At 45.9% G+C, this 15,064-nt stretch overlaps 1 protein-coding gene across 1 annotated transcript in view; it reads left to right on the top strand.

Annotated features, from left to right (window-relative positions):
- The window catches only part of NPEPPS (aminopeptidase puromycin sensitive), a 32,491-nt gene that overhangs the window by 3,298 nt on the left and 14,129 nt on the right, over nt 1-15,064 (top strand). Inside the window, exons 2-9 of the mRNA XM_068211859.1 lie at nt 4,288-4,372; nt 8,469-8,546; nt 9,726-9,847; nt 11,272-11,379; nt 12,563-12,763; nt 13,451-13,547; nt 13,664-13,697; nt 14,915-15,029. Coding sequence (XP_068067960.1) covers nt 4,288-4,372; nt 8,469-8,546; nt 9,726-9,847; nt 11,272-11,379; nt 12,563-12,763; nt 13,451-13,547; nt 13,664-13,697; nt 14,915-15,029 — 840 coding nt within the window. The remainder of the gene's footprint in view (nt 1-4,287; nt 4,373-8,468; nt 8,547-9,725; nt 9,848-11,271; nt 11,380-12,562; nt 12,764-13,450; nt 13,548-13,663; nt 13,698-14,914; nt 15,030-15,064) is intronic.

The raw sequence follows: 15,064 nt of genomic DNA, 5'->3' as shown, positions 1-15,064 counted from the left end.
CCTGAAATCTTGACAAGTTGAATTTCACAGCCCTTTTCGGAGCTGTGCTTCTGAAGGCTCTGGTAACCCATCTATTAAAATTTTGACCGGTTATTCCAGATTTTTAAATAATATCATTTGTGGCCACATGAATACTTTTGAAGTCCGTGCAGTTGTGTAACAATTACATAAACTGACAGTACATAATTCCCATTTATCACAGCTGAAAACCCCAAAAAATCCTTAAATGAACTGTTTCACAAGGAGCCCTGGTCCCAGCTGGGACAAAGAGTGGCCGTGGGAGAGCCAGAGCTGGAACAGAGTCTCCTGCTCACACTCCTGTGATTGTTCTGCCACTTATGTCATCTCCCAGCATTTAAACTTGATTTGTTGAGGGCGTGGGGATGCCTCTCCACGAGCACAATTAAGATTGTGGGGTGGAAATGGTTCGTTTTCATTATTCCTCTGTTAGCTGGAGCTTTAATTACGCCAGCCCTGGCTCTCAGGGCCTGGTTATCAGCACGGGGCACTTGCATTACTCAGTGTCTGGGTCAAACTTTCTTTTTTTTTTTTTTTTTTTTTTCTTTTTTTTCCCACTTTTTTGGCTCTTGGAAGGGTTGGAACAAAGAAGGGATGTGTGGCCCTGGTGTTGTCCAGCAGCAGAAACAAAGCTGCCTCTGGCTTTTAGGCTTTTAAATTGAATTTTTTTAGTGCTCCAGAGGATCACCTGTGAGGGGCAGGGCTGCCTCCCAACTTCCTGGTGTTTCCCTGCCCATAAATTCCCTTCCTTGGAGTTGATTCACTCCCCTGCCTGGGAACTCCACCGAGGTGTTCCTTGATTGTAGAACAACTTATCTGGGAAGAATTTACGAGCTGGGCTCTTTCAAATCCCTTCTGCAGCACATTTAATGCATCTCTGGCAGATTTGGCAATGTTTAACTGCTTGTCTGCTGCTTTTTATAGGTGAATTATGCAATATCTGCTGGCCTAAGGAATGTATAGAGCTGGGTAAAGATCAATTGTGACACTCTGGTGTGGAATCCTGGGGAAATGGAGCTCGCTGGGTGTAGTATTTGTGCTCCTGGGGAGGGGGGAACTCATCCAGGACAAATCCTCTGCTATCCAACCTTGGAATTTGCATTTCCAGCGCATGAAATGAAACCTGGAGTGGAGGGTTAAAGGGCCTGGCAGCACCTCAGGGCTCTCCTTCTGTCATCAGCTCAAAAATTGGTTTTTTTTTTACCCTTCCTTCCCCCAGAAATACTCCCTGAGCCCCATAATTCCTAAGATTGGGATGGATTTGCAGCAAAATCAATCACAAAAGGGATTTACTCACCCCTGTGAACCCCTCATCTCTGGAGCTGGATGTGCTTTGGAACGAAGGGGATTTTTCCAGTGGGCCAATTAGTCCTGGCCTTGTTAATTTTACTCCTTGGCCACTGGAATTTGCTGGAGATGCAGGTTAATAAATCTCTTTATTGCTCTCCTCATTGAAGGTTTGAATTCTTACAAAAGACACGCCCTGGAACACAAATCCAGAGTAAATTTAGGTGTCTATTTTTAGAGAGAAAATTGCTAAAAACACACGCAGTTGTTGTAGTGCTGCTTTTAGAAAAGGGCTCTGGAGCCATGTGCCAAGACTGGAATTAATTTTGGCTCCAGGAGATCCCTTTGGATGCACCTCATCCTGCATTTCAGGTAGGCTGGAGTTCAAATCTCTGTTCCTGATATCCTAAAAAATTGCAAAAATATTTCCCATCAAATCCTTTCCTGCTTTGACCACCAAAAGCTTTACAGCACCTTTAGCTCTTGTTTGGCAGAGCTAAATAATTTACATTTTTAGCTTTTCTTCCATCAAATATTAAACTTTTGGGGGGGGCTTTCGGCTGTTTTCTCCTGCTGGATGAGTTTTCCCTTCCCTGCTCGTGGTGCCTGAGTCTGACCTCAAAATAGGTGTTTGAATTCTGGTTAATTCAGAATTCAATTTAATTCATCAAAAGCCAGGAGTTTACAATCCTGAACCATTCCTTCCCTCCAGATATTTCTCTTGGCCCACCTGATTTCTGAGCTGTGCAGAACTGCTCTTCTCTCAATTAATTCATTTTCCTGGCTGAAAAGTTTATATATTTCGTTCTTATATATTATTTCTTTCTTATTTTCCCGAGCAGGGTGACAACCCCACACATCCCCCTTGCTGACTGCTTATACCTTATGCAGAAATTTCCATTTTTTTGGCCTTTAATACATAAAAATCACTGCATTAACAGAATATCTTCCTTCCAGAACGTGGCATTTTGGAGGGATAAAAGCCAAAAATTCATTTTTGAGCTGTTCCTGGTCCTAAGTGAACCATGCTGGGGCGGGTTCTGCTCCTGTTTTGTTTTTGTTCTCACAGGTGTGGCTGCACCTCAGCGGAGCAGGGAGGAGGCTCCACTGGCAACAGGAAAAATTCATTTTCCCCTCGGAATTAAATTCTCAGAGTCTCAGAAGGTGCTGAGCTCTACAGGCAGAATTTCTGCCTGTACAGTGAATTTCACCCCTTTTTTTGGGATAGTTAGAAAAATGAACTTTTTTACCCTCCTGTCTCAATTTTAGATATTTTCTACTATGCTGCCCTCTCATAAAACTGGCTTGATATTGGTAGGATGTGAGGAAAAAAAATCTAAAAATAGATAATTGCCTGGTTAAGGAGCCTCTGGATTTTCTCTGCTTAAACCTAAACTTTCTTACGTTGCAGCTCAGGGCTCCACTGAAAGTTGTGTCCTGGAAAAAGTTGTTTTTTAAAGATCAAGCCCATTGTTAAACTCACATTGTCTGCAATTTGGACAGCTCCGAATCCAGAGAGATTTGGATTTATAGATTGAATAAAGGTCTCCAGACACTTATAAAAAGCATTTCTCATCCTGATCTTTCTGTGTTTTAGAAAAACCTTGAAAAACCCCCAAGCTCCAGTATTGTGGTAAAAACTGTTGAGCTTTGATTTTTGGGTTTGGGGGGAGCATTGTAATTTTTCAGTTTTATGCACTCAGAGTTAAAAAAAAAAAGTGGATTTCAGGTTGTAAATCTTTCCTGGAAAAATCAGATCTACCCTGTGTCACCTCAGCTGTTAGACTTGCTCTCAGTGCTTTGCAAAAACATCGTTTTCACAGTCAGGTTGGGTTTATTAATTCAAATGAATAAACCCCCTTTTCCTGGCACCCCAGACCCCTGGAAATTCATTCCAGTTTCCTTCCTGGCTCCTTTCAGGGAGCCTAAACCCAGGTCATCCCTAAACCTGCTCTTCTCCAGGCTGAGCAATCCCACTTTTCCCAGCTTTTCCTCCCAGCAGAGCTGCTCCATCCCTCTGATCCCCTCCGCGGCCTCCTCTGGACTCTCCTTGTCCAGAGCCCAGAGCTGGAGGCAGCTCCAGTGGGTTCCTGGAATGATGGGTCCAGGTGTTCACAGGGCATTTTAGGGTTATAATAATGAGGGAAAACAAAAAAAGGGATGGAGTTTCTTAGGCTTTGATGAGCTGATTCTGGGGTAGGAAGCAGTTTCTTCGTGTCTGTGTTAAATCTGGTTGGTTGTTCCAGAAATTTTTACTCCTTTATTTAAGAAACTGCTGGTGCTTCCTGCTAGAAATCCTATCCTGGACAAGCAAGACTCCCAGCTTGATCCAGCCTGATCGTTCTGGTGGTTCCAGCCATAAATTTCTGAATAACTCTCTGGTTTAACTCCCAAATATTTTACCCCTTTGTAATTAATTTTTATTTAATTTGAATTCCTCTGTATTCAGGCTCTCGCATTCAAACAGAGAACTGGCACGGCCCCACGGTTTATTCCTACGCTGGGAGCTGGCACTTGGTAAATAAAGCAAAGTGTGTGGAGCCAAGAGCTGGCAGAAGGGGAGCTCCCAGGAAAAGGGGAAGGAGAATTTCCTGGCAGATGTTTTTAAGCTGAGCAGTTCTGACAGCCTGGAGCACGCACAGAGGTTGTGTTGGTGATATCTCCAGAAGAGATTTTCACTCTGGTCTGCCTTAGGCCATCCCCAAAGGAGGCTGGTGGGCTCAGGATCTGTTTTTATTGGGTTTGGATTCCCAGGCCTGCACAAGGGCCCCATTGTGAAGTTTTCAGGCCTGTTTTTTACCCAGCATTAAATAATTCCCAGTGGAGATGAGTGGCTGAGCACAGCCCATGCTCTGCAATTCCTCCTTCACCATCCCAGACACCCAACTCTCCTTCAAACAGCTGCTGCTGGAGGTGCTTTTTAGATGGATGAGAGGTGAGAATTCCCATTTCTTCCTGATGCTGATGGAGTTTCTCTTCCAGGTGAAAAATGCAACCAACCAAATTGTGATGAACTGCGCCGACATCGACATCATCACCGCGTCCTATGCCCCGGAAGGAGACGAAGGTAGGAGCCCTGCTTGGTTTCATTTCTGCCTCTGGAGCTGCTGCCAACAGCCCAGCAGCTCTGATAACAAAATGATGTCATGCTTTGATAAGCTCAGCCCCGCCCCTGGAAGCACAGAATTCCTTATCTTGATTCCATGCTGGCTCTCATGGCTGCCAGTTGTGTTATGGTGAAGAATTCCTTCAGTTGTGTTCTGGTAAAGAATTCCCTCATTTGTGTTCTGGTAAAGAATTCCTTCATTTGTGTTCTGGTAAAGAATTCCCTCATTTGTGTTCTGGGAAAGAATTCCCTCATTTGTGTTCTGGGAAAGAATTCCCTCATTTGTGTTCTGGTAAAGAATTCCTTCATTTGTGTTCTGGGAAAGAATTCCCTCATTTGTGTTCTGGGAAAGAATTCCTTCATTTGTGTTCTGGTAAAGAATTCCTTCATTTGTGTTCTGGTAAAGAATTCCCTCATTTGTGTTCTGGTGAGGGAATTCCTTCATTTGTGTTATGGTAAAGAAGAATTCCTTCATTTGTGTTCTGGTGAGGGAATTCCTTCAGCTGTGTTCTGGTGAGGGAATTCCCTCATTTGTGTTCTGTGAGGGAATTCCCTCATTTGTGTTCTGGTGGAGGAAGTCCTTCAGTCTCCTCCACCTCTCCTGAGGGGTGTAGGCAGAGGATGCTGGGCTTCTTCGATATTATTTTTATATCTGGGTATTGTGTAAACTTCTAAGAACGTCACCTGTACCTATGGATTTGGGAATATTGACAAAATCCCTGACGGGGAATGCATCAATAACGGCCTGCAGTAGGAAATGGTGCCAGGAAAGGGTTTGGAGAGCACAGAAAACACTTAATTGGCATTCAGCAGGATTTTCTGAGTGTTGGACAACATGGGAAAGGGTGACTGTGTGGAGGAGACCAGCCTGGGATCCAGCTCAGGGAAAGGCTGGGAGTTGCTGCAGGAATGAAAGTTCAGGAGATATTTGTAACACTCAGCTGCAGTTGTTGACTTGCCCAATTCTTTTTGGAGGGGATTAGCAAACACCAAAAGGCTTTAGCAGCTGAAGTGTGACACGGAGGAGGTGTGGAAAACAAGCTCCAGGGTCTCACAGTGGGCACAGCCTTCCTGGGGCTCTCAGGGAGCCTCTGCCCTTCGGTCCAACTGCTCCTGGAGCCCTTCAGAGAACAAAAAAAGATGCAGGGCTTCCCTTTCCACAAGGGAATTGCCCCTTTCCATTAGGAAAATAACACAGAACACTTTGTTAAATCTGTGGTTAGGGATTAACGGGATGATCTTGGTGATGGATGGGAGGAAGGTGTTCTTTGGGTAGATTTAAACTTTGTTATTTGTGCAGCAGCTGGACAGAGGTGAGGAAAGGGCTGTGTTTGGGGACCTGAGGAAGAAGAGGAATGTGAATTTCTGGAGTGGGTTTTGTGGGGATGATTCCAGCTCTGTTATCCCATGGATTTGTACGGGGAAGAGCCGAGGCTGGCAGCACCCAGGGACAGTGGGAGGTGTCCCTGTCCCTGGCAGGGGTGGCACTGGATGGGATTTAAGGTCCCTTGCCACCCAAACCATTCCACGACGCCACTTTCCAGATCCTTGTAGCCTTGCTCCACTTTTACAGGTGGAGAAATGGACTCGGGAGGGGATTTTGGGGAAAAAATTCCACCCTGTGAGTGTGGGGAGACCCTGGCACAGGTGCCCAGAGCAGCTGTGGCTGCCCCTGGATCCCTGGAAGTGTCCCTGGCCAGGGCTTGGAGCACCTGGGACAGTGGAAGTGTCCCTGCCATGGCAGGGGTGGCACTGGATGGGATTTAAGGTCCTTCCCACCCCATAAAACTCTGTAGTTCCATGATCCCAAGCAGAACATCTCCACCCAGTCTTTGCATTTAAACAGGTTTGATTTTTTTTTTTTCAGTTTTGAAGCACCCAGAGGATTTTTTGGGGTATGAGGAAGCTGCTTTGGGAGGAGGGTGTGTGTGGAAAAGCAGAGCTCAGCTCAGGAAGGGCCGGGCAGGGACGAGAATGACCCAGGAGGATCCTGGAACTGGGCCACCAAGGAGGGAAAAAAATGTCCCCAAGTGCTCGGGGCTGTCCCTGGCACGGTGTGGTGGTTGCTAAGCACTTATTAATTAAGAGTTATTTCTCTTATTGAGAGAAATAACTTATGAAGAGTTATTTCTCCTCCTGAGTAACGAGGAGATAACAAGTGGTGGTAAGAGGAGAGGGACAGGACTTCCAGAATTTGTCATGGAAATAAAGGGAAAAGCACCCAGGGATTCCAGAGTTTGTCCTGGAGAAAATAAAGGGGAAAAGCACCCATGAATTCCAGAATTTAATATTTGCCAAGAGCCAATCATAAAATATGCATTTTCCCCCCCTTTGTCCCGGTGGAGCATCCTGCAGTGTGCTGGGGCTGAAACCCGACCCTCGCAGTGACACCTGAGCACGGAAAACGAGTCCTTTTGTGACTAAAATTGTCATTTCAGCCCGGCTTTTGTCATTCGAGGCCTTGCTTGAGTGGCAGGTTTTTGTTCTGGGATGAGAAGTGCCTCGTTGTGTCCGGGCTTGCCGTGTCCAGGCTTGCTGATTTTGGCAGCTGAAGATATCAAATTTAAAGTTCTTAAATGCTAATTTAAGAACTTTATTCTTAAAAGTTTAAAGTTCTTAAATGTTTAAATTTCTTAATTGCCAAGATATAACGTTGAATTAAGTTTAAAGTTCTTAAATGCTAATTTGTTACAGGTTGCAGCAGTGGTTGAGCGTGGAGGGAGCAGAACTTGCTGAGTGAGGTTCTGTGGGGTTATCCCAGATTTTTTTTTAGCTGAAGGAGAACAGAGCCACATCCCCTTGGAGGATTTGATGAATTAGGATGGGAGAAGCAGCACCAGGTGCTCCCTCCTGGCTGTGCCAAAGCTCCAGGACAGTTTCAGATCCCCAGCCTGGATCACAGTTTGGATTTTTGCACCCACAAATAGTTCCTGTGCTGTGTAAATACCAAACTGCCTCATTTTTGGGGTGCTTTGGGATCCTCTGCCTGAGCAGGGCAGGAACCCCAAAGCAGGGCCCTGCTTCTGAAGGCATTTCTGAAATAAAATCAACATTTATTTTGTGGTTAAATCCCCCATTGCTGTGGAGATTAATGTGATTTTCAAAGCAAGAGCCACAAATTAGGTAAATAAATCCTAAGCATCCTGTTTGGGGTAATTAATACGAATCCTGCTGCACTGATGGGAGCATTTCACAGCAAGGGGGGAAGTTTGGGGCTGAATTTCACCATTCCTGGGGCACAAATCCCATTTTCCTGCAGGTTTGGGCTTTTTCAGCACAGCTTTCACTCCTGGGAGCTTTCCCTGCCTTGGAATTCCCACCACGACATTCCCAGGACACACAAATCCCATTTTCCCTGCAGATTTTTCAGCACAATTTTCATTTCTGGGTGCTGCAGCAGCTTTCCCTGCTGTGCAATTCCCACCACAACATTCCCAGGAGACAGATCCTGGTTTTCCTGCAGGTTTGGGGTTTTTCAGCACAACTTTCCCTGCTGGAATTCCTACCACAGCATTCCCAGGTTACACAAATCCCATTTTTCCTGCAGTTTTGGGGTTTTTCAGCCCAATTTTCACTCCTGGGTGCTGCAGGAGCTTTCCCTGCTGTGCAATTCCCACCACAACATTCCCAGGAGACAGATCCTGGTTTTCCTGCAGGTTTGGGGTTTTTCAGCACAACTTTCCCTGCTGGAATTCCTACCACAGCATTCCCAGGTTACACAAATCCCATTTTTCCTGCAGTTTTGGGGTTTTTCAGCCCAATTTTCACTCCTGGGTGCTGCAGGAGCTTTCCCTGCTGTCCAATTCCCTCCATGACATTCCCAGGACACACGGGTCCCATTTTTTCCTGCAGTTTTGGGTTTTTCAAGCCCAACTTTCACTCCTGGAATTCCCACCATGAGGGGGAATTTCCGTTCCTGTAGTTCCTCACACGGAATCACTCAGAATTCATTCTGAGCTGTCGAGCTCAGCTGCTTTGGGTGAATTTGCAGAGTTCTGAGCCCAAACCCCTTTCCAGGATCCCAGTTCTGACCCCAGTGGTTCTTTTCCCATTGCAGAAGTTCACGCCACAGGGTTCAACTATCAAAATGAGGATGAAAAGGTCACTCTGTCCTTCCCCAGCACCCTGCAGAAAGGTAAGAGCCATCCCTCCCTGCTGGGGCTTGCCCTTGGCCAGCAATTCCTCCCCTGGAGTTCCCCACTGTGGCTCTGGCAGTGTGTCCTGTCTGCTCTGGAGCCTCTGGATCTGCAGATTTTGGCTCTGGCAGTGTGTCCTGTCTGCTCTGCAGCCTCTGGATCTGCAGATTTTGGCTCTGGCAGTGTGTCCTCTCTGCTCTGGAGCCTCTGGATCTGCAGATTTTGGCTCTGGTAGTGTGTCCTCTCTGCTCTGGAGCCTCTGGATCTGCAGATTTTGGCTCTGGCAGTGTGTCCTGTCTGCTCTGGAGCCTCTGGATCTGCAGATTTTGCCTGATTCGTGCTGAAATTTGCCTGCAATCCCTGAGCAGTGATGATTTCTCTGCTGGTGAGAGGCAGCAGCAATTCCTGCCTCTCCTCTGGGCACAGGAAACTTTGGGATTAGCACAGGATTTTCCTCCCTGTCCACTTTGGGATCTTTCTGAAGCTGCTCCTTGGTTGTCAAAGCTCAGCTGCTCACTTTGGATAAAGCTTTAGTTCATCTGGAATTTTTTTTTTTTTTTCAATAATTTTATCTGAATAAACACAATAGGAGACTGTGGGATGATGATGATGATAAGAGATTGTGAGATAATGATGATGATGGTGAAGATGAAGCTGGAATGTTTGATCCTGTGGGATCTTGGCCAGCTCAGGATTCCCTTTTTTACACTGAGGGCAGATCTGGAAATTTATATTTTTATCATTTTATCTGGATAAACACAATAAGATGTTGTGTGATGATGATGACGATAAGACATTATATGGTGGTGATGATGATGATCAGAGATTGTGGGATGATGATGATGATGAAGATGAAGCTGGAATCTTTGATCCTGTGGGATCTTGGCCAGCTCAGGATTCCCTTCTTGGCACAGAATGAATCCCGAGCCTGATTCGGGGCTTTGGACGGGGCCAGAGCTCCATCTTGGCTTGGAGGACTCCATAATTAATTTCCCACCGTTCCAGAAATCCCAGGGTTTTGCAAACCTTGCTCCAAGGTTCCCTTGGAAATGAAGCTTCCAAGGTCCCTCTTGGTGGCCGCTGTGGGTTTGGAGCACTCCCGAAGCTTTCCCGGTGGGGAAGCTCCTGGCTCTGTGTGGGCTGGGGCTGCCCGTGCCAGGCTCCGTGCTGCCTTGCAGGGACGGGGACGCTGAAGATCGACTTTGTGGGGGAGCTGAACGACAAAATGAAAGGGTTCTACCGCAGCAAGTACAGCACGGCCAGCGGGGACACGCGCTACGCCGCCGTCACCCAGTTCGAGGTAACGCTCGGCGCGCGCCTGCACTGCGCCGCGTTTGCTTTGCTTTGTTTGATTTTATACTTGACTTCATTTTATTTCGGTTTTTACATTTTATTTTATTTTGGGTTTTTATTTTTATATTTGGTTTTGTTTTATTTTATTTACTATTTATTTTATTTTTTATTTGTGGCAGAGTGCCATAGCAGGGAGATTGGGGACAGCAGAGTGCCACAGCAGAGCAATTTGGGGACAGCAGAGTGCCACAGCAGGAGGTTTGGGGACAGCAGAGTGCCACAGCAGGGTGTTTGGGGACAGCAGAGTGCCACAGCAGGAGATTTGGGGACAGCAGAGTGCCACAGCAGGAGATTTGGGGACAGCAGAGTGCCACAGCAGGAGATTTGGAGACAGCAGAGTGCCACAGCAGGGAGATTGGGGACAGCAGAGTGCCACAGCAGGAGATTTGGGGACAGCAGAGTGCCACAGCAGGAGATTTGGAGACAGCAGAGTGCCACAGCAGGGAGATTGGGGACAGCAGAGTGCCACAGCAGGAGATTTGGGGACAGCAGAGTGCCACAGCAGAGCGATTTGGGGACAGCAGAGTGCCACAGCAGAGCGATTTGGGGACAGCAGAGTGCCACAGCAGAGCGATTTGGGGACAGCAGAGTGCCACAGCAGGAGATTTGGGGACAGCAGAGTGCCACAGCAGGAGATTTGGGGACAGCAGAGTGCCACAGCAGGAGATTTGGGGACAGCAGAGTGCCACAGCAGAGCGATTTGGGGACAGCAGAGTGCCACAGCAGGAGATTTGGGGACAGCAGAGTGCCACAGCAGAGCGATTTGGGGACAGCAGAGTGCCACAGCAGAGCGATTTGGGGACAGCAGAGTGCCACAGCAGAGCAATTTGGGGACAGCAGAGTGCCACAGTAGGGTGTTTGGTGACAGCAGAGTGCCACAGCAGGGAGATTGGGGACAGCAGAGTGCCACAGCAGAGCGATTTGGGGACAGCAGAGTGCCACAGCAGGAGATTTGGGGACAGCAGAGTGCCACAGCAGGGAGATTTGGGGACAGCAGAGTGCCACAGCAGAGCGATTTGGGGACAGCAGAGTGCCACAGCAGGGTGTTTGGGGACAGCAGAGTGCCACAGCAGAGCAATTTGGGGACAGCAGAGTGCCACAGCAGGAGATTTGGGGCTTTTGGGGACAAATTTGGGGTGTTTGTGCACACCCGGCAGCCCTCAGTGCTTCCACTCCTGCCGTGACTCTGCTAAATCCAGACAAAGTTTTATTGAAAATCAGGAGCGAAAGAAGAATAAAAAGCTAATTCAGAGGTCAGGAGTGCAGTGAGGAGACCAAACCACAATTCTCCCTTTTTTGCTGGAAATAAATTGAATTTCTGTGTTTTTTTACCACAATCTGCTGTGATTTATTTAATTCTCTTTTTTCCAGGCCACTGATGCTCGCAGAGCTTTCCCTTGCTGGGATGAGCCTGCAATTAAAGCAACATTTGATATTTCTTTGGTGGTTCCCAAAGACAGAGTAGCTTTGTCAAATATGGTAAGTTTTGAAATATTTTCATTAAATATGTCATTGATAATTAAAATTTGGCCTTCATAACAGCTGGGAATAAAATCTGCAATAAATGGGGAGAGAAACACAAAATTTGATATCAGGACAAAGGTGGTGGTTTAAAAAAAAATAAAATTAAATTAATTTGATGTGCTGCTAGATTAAGAGGGACTGGAGAAAAAATCCTTTTTGAGTTTTCTGTCCAGAGCTGGGATAAAATGTGGAAGCAAAATAAACACAAATTAACATTTTAAATTTCCTGCCTGCATGTGTTTTTAGGTGATGTTGCTGGAAAAGAATTGGTTTAAAAATAGGTTTTATTAATTTATAAATAAATTATAAATAAATAAAGCCTGGCCTGGCCACGAGTATTTTGTGTTATAAAGAAATTCCATTTTCAGGGGTTTTTCCCCTTGTTTTTGGGTTTTTTTCCTTGATTTTTTTGGCTTTTCTTATTTTTTTTTTTTTTTAATTTTCCTTGGTTTTTGTGGGTTTTGGGATTTTACTGCTAAAACCCTGGACTTTTTTGCTAGAAACCTGGATTTTCAGAGCTTCTGGTACCAAATCTTTCTCTACTAATTGAACCTGACATTCCTTCTCCTAAAGGAAAAGCTGCTTGAATCCAAATATCCCACAGCTTCTGAAGTTTCTTGCATTGTTAAAAACCAACATTTGGGTAAAAAATTCACATTTTGGAGCCCCAGAGCTGCTCTGGCCTGGATTTGGGGCTGTTCAAATCAGAACTTTCACTCCCACTCCAGCTGATTGGAAGATTTGAAATTGAGATTTGGAGTTGCCCTGGAGTTCTGATTGGAAATTGAGATTTGGAGTTGAGATTTGGAGTTGCCCTGGAGTTCTGATTGGAAGTTTTGATTTGAAATTGAGATTTGGAGTTGCCCTGGAGTTCTGATTGGAAGTCGAAGAGGAATTTTGATTTGAGGTTGAAGTTCCCATGTGCGAGGCAGCAAGAATTGAAATCCCTTTAGGAATTCCATTCAGAAATTCCATTTTGGGGTTTTTTTCCCTCTTATTTTCAAGACTCTCTTTCCGAAGCCCTTTGTGCCATAAAAAAACCAACGTTCAGATAGAAAATTCCCCTTCGGGAGCCCCAGAGCCCCGTTGCTCTGCGTGCCAAACCCCAAATGTCCCTCCCCGACCCCTGTTTGCCCAGAACGTGGTGGAGCGGCGGCCGTACCCCGACGACGAGAGCCTGGTGGAGGTGAAGTTCGCGCGGTCGCCGGTGATGTCCACGTACCTGGTGGCCTTCGTGGTGGGCGAGTACGACTTCGTGGAGGCGCGGTCGCAGGACGGCGTCCTGGTGCGCGTCTACACGCCCGTGGGCAAGGCCGAGCAGGGCAAGTTCGCCCTGGAGGTAAATCTGAGTCAGCTTTGGGGGGTTCGGGGTCTGGTCACTCACAGAAATCTGGGAGTTTTGGGGTTTTTTCATGGTTTTTTTAGGTTTTTTCTGGGTTTTTGTTGCGCTGTAGATGCACACAGGGTCCTGGTGCAAGGCCGAGCAGGGCAAGTTTGCCCTGGAGGTAAATCTGAGTCAGCTTTGGGGGTTTGGGGTCTGGTCACTCACAGAAATCCGGGAGTTTTGGGGTTTTTTTGTGGGTGTTTTTGCTTTTTCGGTTGTATTCTTGGTTTTTGGGGTTTTTTTTTGCCAAGCAGGGCAAGTTTGCTCTGGAGGTAAATCTGAGACAGGTTTGAGGGGTTTGGGGTCTGGTCACTCACAGAAATCTGGGAGTTTTGGGTTTTTTTTCCTAGTTTCAGTCATGATTCCTTAGTTTCAATCCCAATTTCTTAATTGCAGTCACAATTTTTTTGTTTCAGTCATAATTTCCTAGTTCCAGTCATAATTTCTTCGTTTCAGTCATAAATTTACAGTTTCAATTGTAATTTCCTATTTTCAGTCATAAATTCCCTGATTTCAGCCACGATTTCTTAATTTCAGTCATGATTCCTTAGTTTCAATCCTAGTTTCTTAGTTTCAGTCACAGTTTCCCAAGTGTTTCCCAGTGCCAGGTTAACAGAACATTTCTCCTCTCGTTTCTTACAGGTTGCTGCTAAAACTCTGCCTTTTTATAAGGACTACTTCAATGTTCCTTACCCTCTTCCTAAAATTGATCTCATAGCTATTGCAGACTTTGCTGCTGGTAAAGTAACTCACTTTATTGCTGAAATTGTATTTTATTTGAATTTTTTTATTAAAAAAACCTTTAGGAAGAGGTGTGGATCAATATCAATAAACCTTTGTATTTATTTTATAAAGGTGCCATGGAGAACTGGGGCCTTGTTACTTATAGGTATGATGTTAAAATACTGTCTTTCCCCCTCTTTGTTCATTAATTCTTGGAGTTAATTGGATTCATTTGAGGCAGCTCTAATTGCTGGGTGTCATCCCAAATCAGACGGAGCCAATCCTTTCAACTTTTAGTTTGGTTTGGATGATTTTGGTGGTGGTGTTGCAGCTCAGGAAGGCAAAAATCAGCCACTGGCTGAGGGTTTTAAGTAGAAAAAAGCCTTCTTGGCCCCTTTTTCCCCCATAAAATCTCCTGACGCGGCTGGGAGAGTTTATTTTACCTCGTAGGTAAATTTGGCAGCCACAGAGTAAAGGTGTGGAGATGGGAAAATCAGAAATATTAACTCGCCTTCCTTTGCAGTTGATTTTTTTTTTCCTTCTTCCGATCAAGCTTTTGCAGTTTTGCTTGATATTAATTCGTTTTCTGTGCTGGTGGTCAGGAGGATTTCCCTGAATTCTGAACAGCTTTTAAGCTTTGGACTTTAAATCTTGAAATAATTTGGGATTTCTTCTGCTCAGCTTTGAATTTGGCCTTAAAAAAACCAAAATAGATTCGAGCCCAGGTTTTAAATTTTTCCCTGCTTATTGCAATTCTGATGAAATTTGATATTTTATTCCTTGTGGGTAAAAAAATATAAATGTATTTATCCTGGATGAGGAGAACTTTTGGGATGGAGCTGTGAATTTTTGCCCCTTTGTGCTGAGTTTGCTCTGCCCCGTTTGGGGACCTGCAGGCACCATCCTTGGGGAGGTTTTTCCCTGGAATTTCAGCATTCCAGAGGTCCCTGAACAGGGCTGGGAGGTGCCACAGAGGAGAAATTGCTGCTGGCACCTCTTGGAAGAGCCAGAATTCCTTTGGGAACGCTGAGGGGGGCAGGATCTGCTCCCACCCCGGAGCACAGAGGGAGCTGAGCTTCCAAGAGATGCCCTAGGGGAGCCTTTTGATAAATAAAACCGGAATTTTCCTCCTTCTGCCTGGGTTCTTTTTCTTCCACTTCTTGCATGCCATAAAATAATTCCTGCTCCAAAGCCTTCCAGCAGCCGTGGAACTCACCCTGAGAATGTCATGGCTACATTGAAATAGATTTTGGGTTGGTTTTTTGTTTTGGTTTTTTTTTTTCCCCCCTCTCTTAGGCAATTTCACCTCCTTTGGGTTGTGGTTTTTTTATCCCCCTGGGGTTGTCCCCTCCCTGCTGAGCTCTGGTTTTCTCTCCACCACAGGGAGACTGCTTTGCTCATCGACCCCAAAAATTCCTGCTCCTCGTCCCGCCAGTGGGTGGCTCTGGTGGTGGGACACGAACTGGCTCACCAGTGGTTTGGAAACCTCGTCACCATGGTACCTCAGCCCTCCAAAATCCCATGTTTTATTCC

This window comes from Anomalospiza imberbis, chromosome 22 (genome assembly GCF_031753505.1).
Source record: "Anomalospiza imberbis isolate Cuckoo-Finch-1a 21T00152 chromosome 22, ASM3175350v1, whole genome shotgun sequence".
NCBI classification, from domain to species: Eukaryota; Metazoa; Chordata; class Aves; order Passeriformes; family Viduidae; genus Anomalospiza; species Anomalospiza imberbis.
This window is presented reverse-complemented; position numbering and strand designations above follow the sequence as displayed.